Genomic DNA, 20,457 nt, shown 5'->3' on the forward strand with positions numbered 1-20,457 from the left:
TCGAGTAGAGTCAATTAAAAGACAAATAAAGACAATTATTGATGTGACTTATATTTCATTTTTAATACCAATATGAAACATTTAGTTTTTCTTAGCTCTCCTATAGAATTTTCGTGAGGTTACTAAAAAAGGTATATAGGTAGTATACCTTTATTCAAACGTAGTCCTGATTCAACACACCACTTTACAAGTACAGCCTAGGTAAGTGTCATCGACAAAAAATGTGAATGGTTATACTATCAGGATCTAATATTGTCTAACAATAGTGTCTGAACGCAGTACATTATATACACGTGTTCGTTATAGGTCAGTCGTAAGAGTAATTCACATTTATAATTATTTTTAAAGGTTAGTGGCATATTTTCATAAAGCATTTAATAATTGATGTGCACGGAAGTACAGCTGTTGGAACATATACATTACTTCATTCTTGTGTCACAGTAGGTGTTACGATTGCGATTTTTTCCTAAATACAATAATTTCACGAGTTGTAAATGGGACTAAAACTTAGTTATGTTTTAATGTTATTTGTAATGTAATTATTTATTTATCTCGTAATCTAGATATCTTTATCTATCATTAGACATTTAAGACAGCGTGTGGCAATAACTAAGTGCAATGTCTAAGTTTACATTTTAGATTTTTATGACTCATGAACCGACAGGCAAGTAATATTTTAGCAGAACCGGTCTTCAAACTTCCTGGCTTTAATGTTTATAACGTTCTAATAATTAACTGAATGCTAATGTTTATTCTACAGTTGCGACTGACTAGTATAATAGCAGTAGCCACGTCAAAATTAACTTGTTAAGTAAAAATACAAATAGATAAGAAAATCGTGAGGTATACACCAATAAATCTGTTTATGAAACAATCCATTGACCACGTGTGTCCACAGAAGGCCCACTTGATTATAAGGAAAACTGATTAATATCTGAGATATAGCCAGGTTTTAAGCGCCACTGGTTAGATATACAGTAGTAATCTATATATCATAGGCAGAAGATCCCAGTAATTGCCTACAGCTTATCGCATGTAAAAACTTTAAGCCTAACAAAATGGAACTCGAATCGAACTCAAGGTTTCAGTTGTATATATAGACTTCCTTAAGTCACAATTTTTAAGGTGTTTTATTACGCTGTCATTGTCTGCTTAAATAAATAAACCATTATTATTATATCAAAAGACTGGTTTTGTCTGTTTCCTAGTACAATAAGATAATTGTCAGTACGTATACGTTTGGTCATCGACCCTATATCAACGAGTAAATGTTACGATGCTTTAAACAAGTAGTAACTTACGTAAATGTGGAGCGAGTGATTGTAGTATCAGTTAAAAGTCAACTTGATTTTAGAGGGTTGCTCTCGATATCGCAAATTATGATTACATTAAGTTTATAAAAGCATGTTGCGTAATATTTTAGCCATTCTCGAAATAAGTTTTTGGTAAAATATATTCCTCAATTGAAACATTTTTAATATAAAACACCAGAACAAACGTTGATGCGGATTCAATCGATACATTGATTAATTAATAATAAAACTAAATAGTAGAGAAAAGCCCACAGTTGAACTATTATTGTAATTTCAAATTCACCACACGTATGAAACGCTGTTTTTACGGATAATCTGTTCTTTAATTAGTTCTATTCTTGTGAAATGATTTTTATCTATTTGTTGCATGCACAAATTCAGTTATAGTCTAGTTAATACTATTTAATACATTAAATATATAACGCCTCTATTAAGAAAACTAAACTCATCAAATCAGTACTCACCTATCTCTTTTTATTACACCGGAAACACAAATTGACAGAAAGAGATGAAAAACTAATAAATAATTTATAAATATTAATAAGGAACTATCAAATCATTTTTACCTTTAAATATTTAAGTAACATACTAATTAGTATAATTTACTAAATGTACTTGACCTATGTTCAAGTGATAAAATATATTTTTATAAGTATCAAGCAATTAAATGTAAAATGAAAGGCAAAGGTTGTTGAAATTGTTGGATTTAACGAAAATAACTTTCAAAACTGCATACTTGAAAGTAATAAGAAACGAATATGAACCTAGAACTTATTTTTTCATCAACTTTTGTATATGTACTTAAATCAAACTAAGGTTTTTAGGATATTTTGCAGCCATATAAGAGTGTGTATATGAATGATTTTTGCTAAGTAACAATGATATCAGGGTAAATCCGTAATTCAATATATATTCTAAAGACATATACCCGACGAAGCCTTTTGTTTTAGATATGTCTGTTAACTAGTCTGATAATAAACGATCTGAATTTGAATGTTGTCTGATGCTTGGAAAGAAATTGCCTTATTAAGTAAAATGTCAGTCCTACGTTCATTTAGCTACCTAAATAACATTTTAAAATGCGTCAGATCCGTATAGATTTGGTCCCTTAAGTCAGAACATAATGTAAATCTTTTAATCAACGCCCTATACCGATGAATATAACCTCGGCGGCAAACTGCCCCATGCCGAATGCCGGCAGTTCAAACAAACGGAACAACATTGAAATTGAAAGTCTATCACTGACTCACTGTTATTGCTTACAACCCACGGAATACTAGTCCACCTTGACAATGAAAGTAGAAACATTATGGACGTACGCTTTGTATAAAAACCAGAGCGATCCTTGCAGAAATTATTCAGTTGCCAACATTAACAACAGAAACATGTACGCCAAGGTGTGTAATACAGTGATACAATTAATTAATTATAAGAATTCCAGCGGTTGCTAACCATTTCTTTCTTACAGTTGATCGTCGCTCTTTGCGCCCTAGGCGTCGCCCACGGCAGTGGACTGTTGGCTGCCTCCCCGGTGGCTTACGGCGCCCACGGCAGTGGACTGTTGGCTGGCTCCTCAGTGGCTTACGGCAGTGGACTGTTGACTTCCGCCCCAGTGGCATACGGCGCTCAAGGCATCTCCGCCTACAGTGGCCACGCTATCGCCGCTCCCGCCGCCGTTGTATCCCGGACGATCACCCCCGCCGTGTCCTCTGTGTCCTCATACTCTACACAGACCGCTCACGCCACACCTGTGGCTTACGCGCCCGCCGTCGCCCGTACTTACGCCGCCGCCCCTGCTGTCGCCACTTACGCCGCAGCCCCCGCTGTCGCCACTTACACCGCCGCCGCCCCAGTCGCCGTAACTAGGACCATCACCCCCGCAGCCACCTCCTACTCTTCTTACTCCACCCAAACCGCTCACGGATCTCCCGCCGCCACCTACGCCGCTGCTGCCCCAGGAGTCGCCACCTACGCCGCTGCCGCCCCTGCTGTCGCCACCTACGCTGCTGCCGCTCCCGCCGTCGCCGTGAGCCGCACCATCTCCCCTGCCACCACCTCTTACTCTTCTTACTCGACCCAGACCGCTCACGGCGCTAGGGCCTACGTTGCCGCCGCTCCCGCTCTCGCGTCTTACGCTCGCACCTACGCCGCACCCGCTGTGTCCACCTACGCCGCACCCGCCTACTCAACTTACTCCGCCGCGTCTCCTGCCTACTCTACCTACGCTGCCGCGTCTCCTGCCTACTCTACCTACGCCGCTGCGTCTCCAGCCTACTCTACCTACGCCGCCGCCTCCCCCGCCTACTCTACCTACGCCGCCGCCGCTCCAGTCTACTCCGGCTACGCTTCAGCCGCCCCCGTGGTCAGATCATCTCTGGCGTACTCCGCTGCTCCCGCCGTCTCTCACATCTCCTACAACGCCCACGGCGCTAACTACGCTTGGTAAACTGAATCAAATTATAGAACTTGTTGTGTAAATAAAATATGATTTAATAAAATCTTGCCATTAATACTTGTCTATTGATTATAACACACTATATACACTACACATATGATATTAATAACACTACATCATCATATAAATTACCCACAAGTAATCCATACAAAACTATAATGTCGTTTCTGGTTCATAATCAGAAGCAAAGATCAAAGAAGCTATATCAATGAAATATCGGCAATGTTAAATACAATGAAAAATGTGGAGCATGTATTGTTTGGTAATAATTTTTTTTGGTAAAATACGGTAATTTAGAAGCCGAATATTTAACGTTAAATATCTTCTGACAATAATTCATTCTCATTTCTCGCATTTGGTAAAATAGTATTAACGTGATGAATATAATAGTTAATAAAAAGGTTAATATATGAAGGAATATACCTTATATTTGTTTAGTATCTTTAATTAATATATAGGATAAGGAACTTCAATTTCACAGTATGATCTTCGACTCCGTTCTTGTTTTAGCTAGAAAGGCGTAATCCAAAAGGTATATCTCCATCTGAATAGATTTCTTTCACTCATAATTCGTTGATTCGCTTAAAAAGGGTATTTAAAAAAATGTTGCTCTTACGATATATCTAAAAATAGGAATAAATCAGAAAGCTGTCTGTTAAACTAGACGAAATATTTGCTAATTAGAGTAATAACAAAAAAACTAAAAGATTTTTGTATTTTATATTTTTGTTGGTCGCGCTTTAAATACCAATGACGATTTTTCTTAAGATTTAGACTCGTCTAGTGTAGACTTTTATGCAGGTAGTATGATATTATCATTGTATTGTATTTTAATTGTAGTGTATTTCTTGCAACGAAGTGAAAATAAATAATGGAATACGGCCTGCATGAAGGTTTTATATAAATAAAAATCTGTAGAAATTATATAAATAAAACAAAACGTAAAAACACAACTCTAATACTAAATTCAATGGAGCGTTGAATGAGATTGGAATGAGGTAGGCGATTTAAGGCACTTCCAGATATCTTCCTTTGAAATTTTTACCCAATTTTAATTAGTTCTAAACACATTGGCTTTTCATTGGTTATATTTCTTTCGGTATCTACTCGCATCATACTTTGGTCAGGAACGGAAACTTCCGGTTATACGCCATGTGCGTTGAATCCAGATTTCTTAAATTTAATTTCTAAATCCAATCTGGCTCCAGAAGATAAACCACTCCTTATGTTGAAATTGCATTCGTTTTTACAACAAACTCCCAAGCGAAATTTGACGAATATTTAAGTAATCCTAATCCTTTGGATTGATTTGCTCTAGTTCAAACAATTTGTATGACTCAAAACGTAGCGATTAAAAAGAGTGGCGGAAAGTTTCTTGCCTTGAAAATTGGTAGTAAATGTAAATTTACAACTAATTTAACTTCTTTTCTGACGTTCATAACTACTTCTTTACCTATATGAATAAAGTTATTTTGAGTTTAAATTAAATTAAGTGTATTCTCAACACCGAGGTCGTGCGTTCTAATCATGACTGACCACCAAAGGATTGTTCATTACATGTGCGTAATTAACACTCGCTTGTATGATAAAAACTGGGATATGCATCTTTTTTTGAAAAAACGACTTTAAAAAATTTCAAATAAGTTTATCAAAATTTACAGTTTTATGAATTGACCTTTTAATTACTCTAGCATCGTTGGTTTAAATAACAGTTTAACGTATATATTTTTTTCTCTTTTATTTATAATTTATCATCATAATATTTGTAGATACAAACTACTAGGATTTACAGTAAACAGTCAAGCAAAATGCCGTAGTAGTATAAGTCATCAGTAAACATATTTGTTCGATCTTGCATTTCATTACACTAAAAAAAAATTTTTTTCTTCTCACAGTGGTTTCCTGGAAGATAAAGCTCGATAGCGATAAATAATTTAACAAATTTTCATGTCCAATTTCATCCAGATTTGGTTAGAAATTCCAAAAACGGCAAAACAATATTTATTTATTTCAAATTCGTTGCCTAAATACAAAGTTTCTTTCTTGGTTTTGTCTTTTAGTGATAGTACTTATAGATACTTTAAATTGTTATAATTATAGACGGTAAAACATGTTTTGTCTGATAAAATTACAAATGTCTTGCTTATTAATTTTTAATAAAAAATACTATAGATTATTATAATTCCTATGCATTAAGTTAGCAAAATATTGTATAGTATTGGACTTTTTTTCCAAGTTTAAGTATTTTAGCATTCCCATACAATCAGTTTTCTGGACAAGAACCTGGTAATTCAGAAGACGTTGTTTGTTTTGCTTAAGAGCGTAAAGTAAAATTTGACTTGTTTGAAAAAATGGTGATTCATCCACTGTGGAAGTTTTTGAAGGTGCAAAGGTAAAATCTAGGTTACGTATCTTTTCCATGCATATTCAATGTTATTTTTTTATTTATAAATGACAAATTATTCATTTACATAAGTTGGTCTATGTACAACCAGTACAATAAGCAATCTGCCTCAATTTAGTAGATCATACTGTTCAAGCATCTAAATGATATGCAGTATATAGAAGTGTATTGTAATTTACTAAAGAAATATTTCACTTTTTTGCAGAATAAGCAAGGTGGAACACTGGGTTGGATCATTAAGTGGAACATTACAAAGTTCATCATAGACAAAGATGAATGCCCGCCCGTGGAAAGATTCAAATGTAGTTCCTACAAATAAAATTAAAATAAACCCTATCCTCAAGTATTTCCCTATACCAAGTTTTATTAAAATCTGCTCCTCCGAATGCCAAACACGCCGTGTATGCGTGAATGCGTAACCGACTGACCCTTACTTTCGCTTTTAAAATATAGTTGGGAAGTAAATGTAACAAATCAGGGAACGTTAAATCCACAATCTTTGTCTTAAAAATTGCACTAAAATCAGCACATCGAGTCAAAACAGGAAAAAAATCACAGGAATAATAGGAACCTAAAACAGTTCCCTCACACTAATGGCAATAGGAACCTTCCCTCCAGACTGAAACATTGTAAAATTATTTACTTGGTTAGTGAAATAAAGTGTTCATGATAAGTATTTTAAATTCTTGTTCGTCGGATCACCACTCATATTACAAAATGAATTTTTATAAGTTTTGGTTGGGTGGTTTTCGTTTTGCTTAATAATATCTAAGAAATCATTGTATAGCTGTTTGCTAATTGCATACGAAGTCACGGACAGTACTCAAATGATTGCTTTAACATTACCATGAACAACTACAAGAATGAAGAGATGAGAGAGACATGAGAGGCCTCTGTTATGCATCCACTTCTAAACGAAAATCAAATTCTCACATGACATGCTGAAAACAGGTCAGATATTTGTAATTATATTGCAACTTTCATAGCCAACATTTATAAACGCTATTTCTATTAAATATAATCTAGTACACATATTAATGGGAGATTGGGTGTAGCTTCGCCCTGACATTGTTACACTTTATACGGACAGGATCTAGGCAAAGAATTGTAAACATTAACCGAGCAAACTAACCCTTATTGCCTGATATGAGCTATTATTTTTCGATAACATTCGTTGCCCCACATGTTGCACAAAACTTAACTCAAGATTGGATACCAGTTTGTACAGATTGGTATAAAAGTGAATGCGTGTGCTTTTGGAGTCACAAAGTAAACCTAACTCAACCCTATCATGTATTCCAAGGTATTACATGAAGCTTTAACCAGCTTTTTGTGTTTCGTTTTGGTATTATTTTTTCTTAATTATTTTACTTATTTCAGATTTTGATCTTCCTGTGCGCCGCGGGCATTGCTTCCGCTGGTAACTTATATGCCGCAGCCCCAGCTGTGGCTTACAGTTCCCCGGCTACTTCGGTATCCTACACCACACACACCACAACATCTCACGGTGGTCCCGTGGCTGGATACGCAGCGGCCCCAGTGGCCACCTACGCCGCAGCTCCGGTAGCTTCTTACGCTGCACCTGTAGCCACATATGCGAGATCCTACGCTGCCCCAGCTGTAGCCGCCTACTCCGCACCCGCAGCTAGTGTTTCATACCAGTCAGTGCAGTCTCACGTAGCGCCTGTCTCTTATGCCGCAGCCGCTCCCGTGGTAGCCAGAACATACGCAGCACCAATTGCCAGGACGTATGCCGCTGCCCCAGTTTACGCGAGGACCTATGCCGCTGCTGCACCTCTTGTGGCTAGAACTTATGCTGCTCCTGCTCTTGCGTCGTATGCTGCACCAGTGGCCCGCATCGCTGCTCCTTCAGTGTCGTACGCTTCTGTAGCCACCCAAACTTCTCCCATCGCTACTTACGCTGCTGCCCCAGCTTACTCTTCCTACGCTGCTGCCCCATCTTACTCCACCTATGCTGCCGCTCCGGCTTACTCCACCTATGCTGCCGCCCCAGCTTACTCCACCTATGCTGCCGCCCCAGCTTACTCCACGTACGCCGCAGCGCCAGCAGTAGCTTACGGAGGCTACGGAGGTCTGGGAGCCCACGGCTGGTAAACCACCAAAGCATTTTATTATGTACATAAATTATCTAATCACTAGAGCGTAATATAAACCATTGACTGTATATTATATGAGAAATTTTTATAAATAAATTAAACATGAAATTATATATTTTACCGTATTATTTATAATTCCTATGAATCTAGCCAAAAATAATAAGGATGTGAAGTAATCAAAAGTGCAACTAAATTATGACCTCGGATAACGCGAATCGCTCAAAAGCTTTTCGATATATCAGCGTTTCCTAAATAAATAACTAAACATTTGGTGACACCTTAATAAATCTTTTACTTGTTTGAGGATAACAATTACAACTCTTTCTATTCGGAAAAGAAAGTGTAATAAAGCACAATTGCAAAGAATAAAACTCTAGGCGCCAACAAATTCTGGCTTAACAAAAGACTACAAATGACGACGAGGCCATTGTTGTTTTAAGTTTTGCACGCGCGTACTCTTAGAATCGTGTGAGTAAAACTGGAAGATAGTTCCAAAGTTCTTTGTGTATGACGTTGCTTATTTTCGAACAAATACCATCATTTACAATAAACTACATTAAATTCAAAGCTATGTATAATACGCCCTCATTCATGTTTTCTTTTCTCTACCAAGTTGTCCTGTGCAATAGCTCAATATAGAGAAATTAATTTTGGACAAGGAAGCAGTAACTACTTAATATTGTTACGAAGACGGGTCGACTGCATGTTTCTAGATTTTTCCACTAGTTAGAGAACTTTTCAGCAGGCTGTAATATGATTTCTGACCGTTTCAGGAGAGGGTCAATCACATATTAGAAAATTGTAATTTTCATAATGTTACCCTAGTTTTCAGGAAGCTGAAACCTTTTTTCAGTCGGTTTCAGAACAGGTGTAGTCGGTTAGTGCAGTTTTCAGGAGACCCGTTTTCAGGCGTTTTCAGGCCTAGTTATACCCCTTTGATGAAGGAATATTCTAGACCAAACTTTCTAGGTGTGAGACAAGGACGAAATGATACGAGAGAGAGAGAGAGAAGATCAGATCTTTCTCGAAACTAGACGAGCACTCTAGAACGCCGTAAGACAAGGACGGAGCAACGTGCGAAAGAGACAAAGAGTGCGAACGTTCTAGAATTGTGCAATCGCTACTCAGTAGCAAGCCCGCCTAGAAAGTTCTCGAATATTGTTTAGAATTATTCCCAGGGATATATAAGCGAGCCGAAACGCGACTAGTCACTTAGTTTTGAATGCGATAACAAGAGCGAAACACCGAAGCGATAAAGTGCGAATAAAGTGAATATAAGTGATAAAGTACTGTGTGAAGTGTGCATAAGTGAAGTAATTAGTGACTGTGTTTTGGTGTGTGTAATTAGTGCATCTCTGCAATTAATTTGTGCCCATAAATTCCTCATTTGATTTACCAATAAATAAACCCTTGAAGAAATCCACGGCATTTTCTATCCGATCCCCTAGCTCGTAACAATATGATAAACAGCAACCTTGGATGGGATTTGTGTATATTTTTACACTGTGATATGTAATACTTTGGATTAACTTAATGATAATAATCTCTTCTTAATTAACATATTCGAAAAAAAACTCGACTACTCAATGAAAACAAACTGAAACAGCGTAGGAGTACCCGGAGTTTCAAATATGGTAAAGCTATAAAATATAACAAAAAAGGTGCGTGAAAAATCAATGTTGGCAATATGTTAAGGGGCACAGAAGGAACTGTAACGAATCTACTCAGTTTTCAGTGGCGGATGTACCAGCAGGCTAAGTAGGCTGGAAGGCTCCAGCCTAGTTTGGGCGGCAATTTTGGGAACCGATAATTTTTGATACCTCATAGAATTCAAAAAGATTTCTGCATGACGGAACTGAATGCGAACTGGATCGTTTGTGAATAATTTTGTGCTCAAAAGTCAATCCCAACATTTTCTTTACGTGCAATATCAATGAAATTGTCAGATTGTAAAAATAATCTAGGACATGACAACTGTAGGCAAGGCAACTTCACAGCCTGGGAAATTTGTGAATCCCTCATTGCCACTTTCGATTATGATACGATTTCTTTCTTCACTTTAGAGGTGAGGGAAGCTCTAGAGCGATTGAAAATTAAGGCCATACCACCGAAAAGGTTAGGTTTGTAGAGACTGTGAAAGACAACCGGCAGCGCCTCTTCAACATATATTTAGCATGTGTATAAAATCAAAGCCAGCACAATGGAAAACTATTAGGTGTACCTTTACCTCTTTCAAAGGGAATCTCGACACGGCTGTAAGCGGTTGTAGATGGCTGTATTGCTTGGCAAAGGTTTTTGGACTATTTTGTTGTTGAATTAATTGGGTTAGTAACAAGAATTTTGAGCAGGACTGACTACGACAATAGGATTTTGTTGGACTTGATGACGTATTTGATGCTTATGTGGATGCTAGGAGTCAACTTGATTTAATTTACCTGGATGTATAAAAAGCATTTGGCACGGTGGACAATTACATCCTCCTTGAGAAACTGGCGCAAGTCGGCTGTAAATCAAAACTGCTACATTTACAGCAATAAGATAATATGAATTCTGTGTGCAAATCTCGGTCTATTCGAATTTGTGCTTATGATTAAGTTCTTGCCTTAAGTTCTGCGTTCTAGCAGATGCCTATTGTACGTAGATGATGAACCAAAAGATGTTTAAATATAGAAAATAAGTGTGATAACGAGCATCTTCAAAGCGATCTTTGAACTTTCATACTTTTCAATGTTATGTTTGCTATACGTCTGTCCAGTTCTGTATAATTTTTGTTTATTATGTTACTCAACGAATTACATAGGACCGTTTTTATTGTTCTTTGAGTGACCAAAGTTATTCCAATTGTTAGTGAATATAATAATTAGTATTTTCTTTCATTTTGTAAATATTCTTGATCTAGTTTTTTTAATTAATATCTTATACTTTTTTTAATTCGTGTGTATTTTTTTGGAATTATTGGTAACGTAGTATTAAACATTACTAAGTTACAATAATTTTATCACATAATAATTAATAATAATAATAAGATTAAACATTATTAATGTATCCTCATAATGCTGTCAATTAGAAAGGAATATTATAATTTTAAGGATATTCCTAACAAAATCCCCTTTTATAGAATGCAAATTTTAAATTGCTTAAAAATGATAAAAGACAAATACATAATTACATTCTCATATTTTTAATATATTCTACTTTGTACAGTTTAAATATTTTACAACAAACACGTAACAACACTGACAAATGATTTCTACCAGGCATATTGTGATCCTAAGCCGGCATATGAGACGTGGGACACAGCTGGGGCAGCTGAGTATGTGATGGCTGATTTGACAATGGGAGCGGCATGGTAGGCAACGGGAGCGGCGATTGTCTTGGTCACTACGGGGGCAGCGTGGTAAGTAGCTACGGCTGGAGACGCGTAGACGGCTGGGGTGGCGGCTGCGTAAGTTGCTACAGCGGGAGCAGATACAGATGAATACGACACAGCTGGGGACAAGGTCTTCGTTACGGTTGCTACGGGAGCAGCGTGGTAAGAAGAGTAGGCAGGAGCGGCGGCGTACACAGCAGGAGCGGCAGCTGCGTAAGTTGAAACAGCGGGGGCAGAAACTATGTTAGAATGAGATACAGAAGAGTACGATACAGCTGGAGACAGAGTCTTAGCAACAGTCGCTATGGGAGTGGTGTGGTAGGTAGAGTAGGCAGGAGCGGCAGCGTAAACGGCAGGAGCGGCAGCGGCGTAGGTTGCGACTGCTGGGGTAGACACAGTCTTAGAGTGTGACACGGATGAGTATGACACAGCTGGAGATAGAGTCTTGGCAACAGTTGCTACGGGAGCACCGTGGTAGGTAGAGTATGCAGGAGCAGCGGCGTAAACGGCAGGTGCGGCAGCGGCGTAGGTGGATACAGCTGGAGCAGACACGGTCTTAGATTGAGATACAGAAGAGTAGGACACAGCCGGGGAGAGAACCTTGCCAACAGTTGCTACGGGAGTAGCATGGTATGTAGAGTAGGCTGGGGCAGCACTGTACGTGGTGTATGCAGGTGCTTGGTAGGTAGTGTAGGCTGGTGTATTATATGTCTTAGCCAGAACTGGGCTAGAATAGGCTAATGCTGGCGCACCATGGGCTGTTGTCTGGGAAGAGTAGGATACGGAAGAGACTGGAGCCGTGTAAGCGAGAGGGGCATGGAGCAAGTTGCCAGCGGTTGCAATGCCCGCAGCGCATAGAAAGACTATCACCTATAACAAATAAAAAGACAGTTATTAATAAAGCCGCACTGGAAATTTACAATAGCTTAGCTTACAATAGCTTTAAGACTTAAGATCAATAGAACTCAATCAGTGATAATTTTCAGGAAAACAGGCGCAAAGATATGTTTTTGAAACATTATTACTAATTTCAAGTTTCACTGAATCCATCTTAAAAAACTGTAACACACACCTTGGAGTACATGTTTCTCAGATCCGTAGCTGTCGAAGGAATAATTTCAGAACCAAAAGTATATGCTTATATACTCATATCAAACTCACGCCCATCGCCTACGGGCTTTCCTCTCAATGTCAAGGTGGATCACCATCTAAAAGTCAAGCTACCGGTCCTAGTCGTAACGACATTTGCTCTTATTACACGCTGCTCATTTGTTATTTATGTTTAAGCCTTGATTGGCTAATCTTTAGAATATCATAACAGACGCTAAAATGTGTTACACAATTGATTATATTATCGTTGACTAATCGCACAATAGCTAATGATGCCTAAGAATATCATAAAATGTCATATAGTCAGGCGAAATCAAGAAAATACGTTTAATACATAAATGGAAAGGACCAAGGGGTAGGAGAAGAGAACGACTTAAAAGAAGTTGGATAGAAGATATAAAAGCGTTAGCACGAATGGAGAAAGTCTATATTATATTTGGATATTTGAAAAAGGCTGGAGGAGGCCTCTACCTCAATAGTATTGAAGGAAGTTTAGGATATCGAGTAATAAACGGGCTTTATTATTAATATAATCCTTATACGGTTTACTCATAAAAAAAGTAAATTAACCATTAGAGGCCCTGCCATACGGCCTTGTAAAACTATGCGTTTTATTTCAGTGAATTTTTATGTCGGGAAGTAATAAAACAATTGCTACAAGTAATTATTTGATGATTAATAGTTTAGGTAGTTCGCCTTGTTCGTCGTCCTCGACTAAGGGTTCTTGGTTCATAAATGTCAACACATTGTAAAGACTGGACAAATTGTAAGTCCAAAATGTTTTGATAAATTAGACATATGTGTGCCGTATTCATGTGGAATTACAACAAATGTCTAAATGTCAGTATATTTTCTCATTTTTTTGTAGTTCATTCAGCATGATGCATTATAATATTAATCCTATGATGATCATGCTATGGCTCGAATCCACAATCTCAGGATTGAGAGCAGCGCGCATGCCCACTAGGCTAACTCTCTTGTGCTCAATTTTTCATATTTTTTAGTACAGTACACGTAAAAACATCTTAATATATGCCTCAACAAAATAGCTGTGATTTAATTAATTTAATTTATATTGTTCTGTTAGCTAGTTGGGATAAATAATAATATCGTGTGTACACTAATATCACTAATTATTAATATGCGCAATTTTTCTATTTCAATTTAACCTTTTGTATATTACTTAATAAGTCATAAATTAGCCATATACAAATAGCAATGGAAATGTACACATATAATACAGTTAAGTTATTTATATTTGTTGTCAAAATTGCCTTTAAAACCTTGATCACCTTCCCCTTAAAATTAAAACACGGGAGTGATATACAGTAAAACCCGCTTAAGACGATTTCTCAGGGACCCTACCAAAAACGTGCGTGAAAGCAAGAAAGCGTATTATGCGGGATAAGGAGACTAATACGTACTACATATTATTATATATTATGTTCTAATTTTGGTATATATAGGTATTAAATTATTCATTTATCATTTATAAATAACATTAAATATGTTGTGTAATTATACACATTATTTAAAATAATCACTTATTTTGATTTGACAGAAAGATTTTAATACATTAGCAAATAAAATAATTTCAACATAATTCAAGTTTTGCAGTGCGTCTTCGATTTGATCCAAAGAAGCTACATAGTGTCTTAAATCATTAACAGCTGATGCCTGGGCGTTTGACAAAACCGGAGTTGACTGATCTTCGTCTTCATAGTTATCAATTAGGGCTTCGTTTTGTGATTGAATTTGGTACGGTGCTACATTGTCATCAATGGAAGAATATCCAGGAAAACCCTGCAATATCTCGGGTTCTTCACGAGCGGGCGGGGGGGGGGGGGGCTTTTCTGGGCCTTCTAACGAGAGCCTCGTTAGAGCGCTCGACTCGAAACCATGACGAATCGTATTAAGCGTTAAGAAATATATGAAAATAAGTCCCAAGTTGCAGAAACTGGCGTAAAGTGGCGTAGTATGCGAGAAATCGTATTAAGCGTGAATCGTCTATCTCTATGACGTCTGGGAAGATAATTAAATAGTGTGATAGTAATAGCGTAACATTTTAAATACATCGTGGTGCAACATGCAGGCACCCACAGCCGTGTTGGATCACTTGGTAGATACAGGCAAGCTCATTCATATGTTTTGAATAATTTTGGATAATGTGTTAAAGTCGAAGCTTCTAGGATTATAAACTTGGTACTGTCAAAATAGAAAGTTTGTAAAAAAATGGTCTACAGCTTACAAGGGGTCCAACGCCGATACTACCCCTAATAACTTCTTAAATTTCACAAAAACAAACTATTTCTATTAAATTTATTGAGCTAAAATAAACGTTTTAAATTAAATAAATTAAGCAAAAATAAACCGACTTTAAGTACCCTGTCCAGAAATGCGGTGGATGCCTAAAAAATAACTATTCCCATTTTGATTAAACTTAGACCCTAATTAATTTAACATACAGGTTTACACAGCAATTGAAAGAAAATAATATTTTATATATAATTTATTAATGAATATCATTCATGATAATAATTTAACCAGGAGTATAAAGAGTTAATCTTTGGTTTTTCACCAGCCATAAGTGGCGCCCAAACCAGCGTAGGACACATGTGACACAGCAGGTGCGGCTGAGTAAGTGATGGCTGATTTGACGACTGGAGCAGCGTGGTAGGCCACGGGAGAAGCGTGGTAAGCCACGGGAGAAGCGTGGTAAGCCACGGGTGTAGCGATAGTCTTAGTTACAACGGGGGTGGCATGGTATGTGGCAACAGCTGGTGAGGCATAGACAGCAGGGGCGGCGGCGGCATAAGATACAGCTGGGCTGGAGATGGTATTAGAATGAGATACTGACGAGTAAGAAACAGCTGGAGACAGGGTCTTAGTGTAAGCTACTGGAGCAGCATGGTAAGTAGAGTAGGCCGGGGCAGCGGCGTATGTCGAGTAAGCTGGTGCGGCGTAGGTTGCTACAGCAGGGGCGGCGTATGACTTTGCGACGATTGGGCTTGAGTATACAGCTGGTGCTCCATGGGAAGTCGTTTGGGAAGAGTAAGAAACAGAGGAAACAGGTGCGGAATAGGCGAGAGGAGCAGCGTGGAGCAGATTGCCAGCGGAAGCGATGCCCGCAGCGCACAGGAAGATTACTACCTGGAATATAAATATAGTTTAAATAATTGAAAAGAAATCACCTCATGACGACACATATTTAAAAAAAACTGACATGATAATTCAATCTCGTTTGAAAGTAATGATTACGGTTGCTTTTGACGTCAATTAAGAATTACATCCTGATTAGATACTTTCAATTACATAAGTCTAACGTCACCAATTCCAGTAATCCCAATTGACCTACATTGATATTATAATTGTCTGTTGGCATCAGCCATGGTCTACCCCAATCACCCACGCAGTACCAAACAGCTAATTTAATTTTACAAATAACTGTACCTTGGTGTACATGTTTGATTGTTCCTTTTCGTAGTTGGAATGTTTTTTTCATCGGTAGTTGATGCTTTTATATGGGCACTGTAAACTGGTATCGGGCTGTGGTGGACTCATCGCCGCGAGCGAATTGCTTCAATGTCAAGGTCGAACCCCGCCCAAATGCGTGATTTTATTTATCGTATTCAACGTTGAACGATAAGAACTAAGTTGGCAAACAACCCGTTAGTATATTTTTAGATTTTACGATTTCATTAAAATATATATATAATTTACTACATTAGTTTAAGGTCAAGATAACAATTAGTGAGTATTTAATCATAGAATAAATCAAGGTAAATACGTTTCTTGTATCATTAAAAACATAATTTTCTTCTTTAAAAAAATGTGTGATTTTTATTGTTTTTAATTAAATTAGTGTATTGTTTACATATGAGTACTTTTGTGTTGAATGCATTTATTTGTGTTTGTATTTTACTGATTATTAATAATTAATAGTCCTTATTTTACGTATATAATAAATGTATGACGGCAATTAATTAGACATTCAACAAGGCTCACTAGTGCGTTGCTGCTATTTCACTTGTATTAACGATAATATAATATTTTACTGTTACAGGTTTTAATGACTACGAATAAGAAAGGCACATATGGCATGTTTTTTTTTAATTTTAATTAGAAAAATGTTCTTAAATCTTACTTTCTTCTCATATATCACAATATTCTTTAGTTTTTTGACAAGGCTGAAATGATATTTTTAAAGAAGTTCAAGGAAAGTAGACATTTTATAAACAAGGTTATGTTTGTATGAACAATTTAAATAAGAAGGATTTAAATCAAAACAATACCGCAGTAATTGTATTTTAATTCAAACTTTAATTATATAAATGTTAATATTCGAAAATGGTTGTTTAAAATTTGTCCTTGTGAATTTCATAATTGATTGTAAAATTATGAGTTAAGGCTTAGCCAGCTTAGTTTTTTTAACATCCAATACGTCTTTGTCATACGGGAGTGGTGGAAAAGAAAAAGACTGTAATCCTGTTTTCAATCGTATACTGCGTTTATAAATTTTAGTTTATATTTATATACTATGTTTATACATAAGATACTTTTATATAACAATTACTATATAGGTACATATCTCGCTATAGTAATACAATATTGTTATCCTTCCGGTGCAATGTCTCTCTTTGTTGTCGTGCATTCGCTTGTATACCCCGCTTTGATATTGCATTGTTTCGCGTTAAGTTAATCCATAAAAGACTGCGTATATGGTTAAACATAATAAAGTTCCGTCTTAAATAATTTATTTATTTACTTAAAGTAGTCAGTTAAATGTTTATTATATAAATGTGAGCAAAATGCTACGAAATCCATAACAAGTTATGTTAATAAGTACGAATCACAGGATATGATAAACTTCCGGTGATGGCAATGGTGTTAATTATGAAGGAGATAATATTAATTATAGCTTATGTCAAGGACAAACTAGAATTATATAGAAGGAAATTTCAAATTACATTTGTATTAAATTATTTAATGAATGAAAATGATATACTGCCGGAATTGACAAATTGAGTTTTCGTTACCTACTTTCAAATAAAATGCTTTTTCCTAGTTTACTGTCAATAGTGGAAGATGGGTGTAATTTTACATCTACATTTTCAAACAATTTTACACAGTTCATTTTCATTCCTATTTTATTTCCTTTTTGATATATGACTACAATTGTATTGAAAATACATCCAGTATATTTTCAATAAGGTTAAATGATAGCTTAAATTACTTTAATGTATATTAAGTTCGTTAGTTTTCGGTAAACGAATGGAGACATATTTTAAATAAAATATAAAATTGATATTAAATTTTATTTTTATAATGTAAAAAAATAAATATTTAAAGTATCACAATTGGCAATCGCTTTTAAATTAATCACCAGCCGTAGTTGTGGGAAAGGTCACTGTATGAGACATGGGAGACAGAGGGTGCCGCGGAGTACTTCAACAATGGGGCGGAGTAAGCGACTGGAGCGTGGGCAGCGTAAGTTGCTACTGGAGCGGCGTGAGCAGCGTATGTCGCTACTGGAGCGGCGTGAGCAGCGTAGGTCGCTACAGGTGCAGCATGGGCGGCGTAGCTTAAAGGAGCGGAGTAGGCAACTGATGGAGCAGCGTAGCTGGTGTATGCGACTGGAGCAACGGCCTTAGTCAGGAGTGGAGATCCGTGGGAAGTGTGAGAAGAGTACGAAGAGACTGATGACACAGCTGGTGCAACAGTCTTCACAACTGCAGGTGCAGCATATGCGGAGTACGCGGGTGCTGCGTAGGACACAGTTGGAGCGTAGCTCTTGTAGACGGGGGCAGAAGCGTATGCCAGAGGTGATGCAGCGTAAGCAGCCACTGGGGCAGCATATGAGGCGCCATACAGGCCACCGGCACGAGCGGTCGCTACCGCGCACAAGAGAACGATGAACTGTAAATGAATAAAAATAATTGTTATACCACTTGATGTCTATAAAAACATAATTGTTGTAGGAATAAAAATGTTTCATAATCGCAAACGATTTTATAATATTTTCCTTAATTATGAAGCTTTAGTCCACATTAGTATTAGTGATCACAAGTTAACACTTTAACTTTATAAGGCATGGTAAAACATCGTACCTTAGCTGCCATTTTGGTTTATTCACAACTGTAAATGATACATTCGAAGTGCGGAGTATCACTTATATACTATTCAAGAGACATCCCCAGCCGTTAGGCTGACGTCACGTTAGAACTGCCCTGGCCGAGACCTTCAACATTTTCGTATACTTGTTAAAATATCGACCTTCATTTTATTAAAAAGCGGATGTTCGCTTTTCGATCTAATTCACATTTGATGAAATAAAGTATTTTCCTAGATGTATTAATTTTTCTTCTTTGTAGAGAAAATACAATAAGGTCGTTAGTAGACTTTGAATTAAAATGTTTTTCTCTCCATCTTGGGTGTAAAAACTAGAGCTTTACTTTATTTTAATTAAACATTTATCTACAAATCATTCGCCGATATAACCTAACTAGTTATTTAAACAGCTCCCAACTGAAATGTTCTCCATGTGAATAATCTGTATTTTATTACCTATAGTAGGTAAACTATTGCGATGAAAGTTAAAATACGGAGGCTTGTTAAGTTATGTTAAGCGTTTTGCGCTATCATGAATTCCTAAAGAGCATCAAAGATCTTAAGGCTTAGCAATAAAGGGTTTAGAAGAAAATACGTAAAGGAATTCTCTTGAAATTTTCTAAACCACTGGACTGAGTAATGATAAATCAGTCTTCTATGATGTTTACTTACAAACTCATATATTTATTTAATATACTCGCGAGTCTGAAAATATAATTTGGAGTGTTAGTAATAACACGTATAGCTGTATGCCCCGGCAGCGTTGGTCTTGGACGTATGATTTTTGACTATGAGATTGTTAGTGTGAAACATCGGTGTTATTTGCGTTATTACCACTTGTACGAAGAGAACTATTGCAAGGAATCGGCATTTTAATACCGAATTTGGATAACAGAAAAATATACAAATACAGTATTTTCCATAAACCTTAACAAAATTCACTTTTAACACAATAAAATCCTTATTTATCGTGGATTACTTGTTTAACGCTGACCTGTATACACCAAGAAAGCGTTGGTGTAAGGTAAAAAATAAGAATTGTGTCAAGGTAACGCTTTTTAATTGAGTAAACGAGTATACCTAGTATTTTTAGGCGCACTATAACATTTACTCAGTCAAAGGCTCGAAGGAGATTTATAATTCAATTTTATTTATTTTACTTACGGAAAGTATTCTATTATAAAATATATATTTTAATGTCTATTTGGCAATTTAAATACAGTAATAATGCAATACTAACCAAACTAGACTTCTATACCCGTAACTAAACTATGTCATCATTTACACCTTTGTGCTCATAACTTGTTTGACAATTGAAATTTGCCAAGATAACTTATTTCAAGTTGGAGTTCATACGTTGTGTATTATACACAACTTAAAAGCTTAACATAGCTTTTAACGGTTATAGGTATGTTATAATCATTTATATTTCACCAAAGATATAGTCTAATCTTTACGTATTAAATTCGTAGATAAATTCTTTAATACAGTATTAAAGTTTTGAGACTTTTTTAATATTCAATTTCGAATTAAATTTACTTATAATTTTCTATACTTAAAATAAGTGGGCAATTAAACCA

General features: G+C 36.5%; 5 protein-coding genes across 5 annotated transcripts; 2 read left to right on the forward strand and 3 right to left on the reverse strand.

Moving 5' to 3' along the window:
• The first annotated feature begins 2,640 nt into the window (after positions 1–2,640).
• Positions 2,641–3,823, forward strand: LOC123720046 (pupal cuticle protein G1A-like). The gene is made up of 2 exons (XM_045676486.1): positions 2,641–2,710; positions 2,782–3,823. The coding sequence occupies exons 1-2, from the start codon at positions 2,699–2,701 to the stop codon at positions 3,757–3,759; spliced, it is 990 nt and encodes a 329-aa protein (XP_045532442.1). The 5' UTR covers positions 2,641–2,698; the 3' UTR covers positions 3,760–3,823.
• A 3,629-nt stretch (positions 3,824–7,452) lies between these two features.
• Positions 7,453–8,329, forward strand: LOC123720047 (cuticle protein 16.5-like). The gene is made up of 2 exons (XM_045676487.1): positions 7,453–7,475; positions 7,553–8,329. Exons 1-2 carry the CDS (start codon positions 7,464–7,466, stop codon positions 8,285–8,287), a joined length of 747 nt encoding a protein of 248 aa, XP_045532443.1. The 5' UTR covers positions 7,453–7,463; the 3' UTR covers positions 8,288–8,329.
• A 3,125-nt stretch (positions 8,330–11,454) lies between these two features.
• Positions 11,455–12,757, reverse strand: LOC123719979 (larval/pupal cuticle protein H1C-like). The gene is made up of 2 exons (XM_045676353.1): positions 12,732–12,757; positions 11,455–12,529 (listed from the first exon to the last, which is right to left on the reverse strand). The coding sequence occupies exons 1-2, from the start codon at positions 12,741–12,743 to the stop codon at positions 11,540–11,542; spliced, it is 1,002 nt and encodes a 333-aa protein (XP_045532309.1). The 5' UTR covers positions 12,744–12,757; the 3' UTR covers positions 11,455–11,539.
• Positions 12,758–15,263: 2,506 nt separating this feature from the next.
• On the reverse strand, positions 15,264–16,303 carry LOC123719981 (pupal cuticle protein C1B-like). Its single transcript, XM_045676355.1, has 2 exons — positions 16,220–16,303; positions 15,264–15,919 (listed from the first exon to the last, which is right to left on the reverse strand). Exons 1-2 carry the CDS (start codon positions 16,229–16,231, stop codon positions 15,344–15,346), a joined length of 588 nt encoding a protein of 195 aa, XP_045532311.1. The 5' UTR covers positions 16,232–16,303; the 3' UTR covers positions 15,264–15,343.
• A 1,773-nt stretch (positions 16,304–18,076) lies between these two features.
• Positions 18,077–18,905, reverse strand: LOC123719983 (cuticle protein 16.5-like). The gene is made up of 2 exons (XM_045676357.1): positions 18,877–18,905; positions 18,077–18,685 (listed from the first exon to the last, which is right to left on the reverse strand). Exons 1-2 carry the CDS (start codon positions 18,886–18,888, stop codon positions 18,149–18,151), a joined length of 549 nt encoding a protein of 182 aa, XP_045532313.1. The 5' UTR covers positions 18,889–18,905; the 3' UTR covers positions 18,077–18,148.
• Positions 18,906–20,457: the final 1,552 nt, after the last annotated feature.

The sequence above is a fragment of the Pieris brassicae genome, chromosome 2 (genome assembly GCF_905147105.1).
Source record: "Pieris brassicae chromosome 2, ilPieBrab1.1, whole genome shotgun sequence".
Taxonomy (NCBI): domain Eukaryota; kingdom Metazoa; phylum Arthropoda; class Insecta; order Lepidoptera; family Pieridae; genus Pieris; species Pieris brassicae.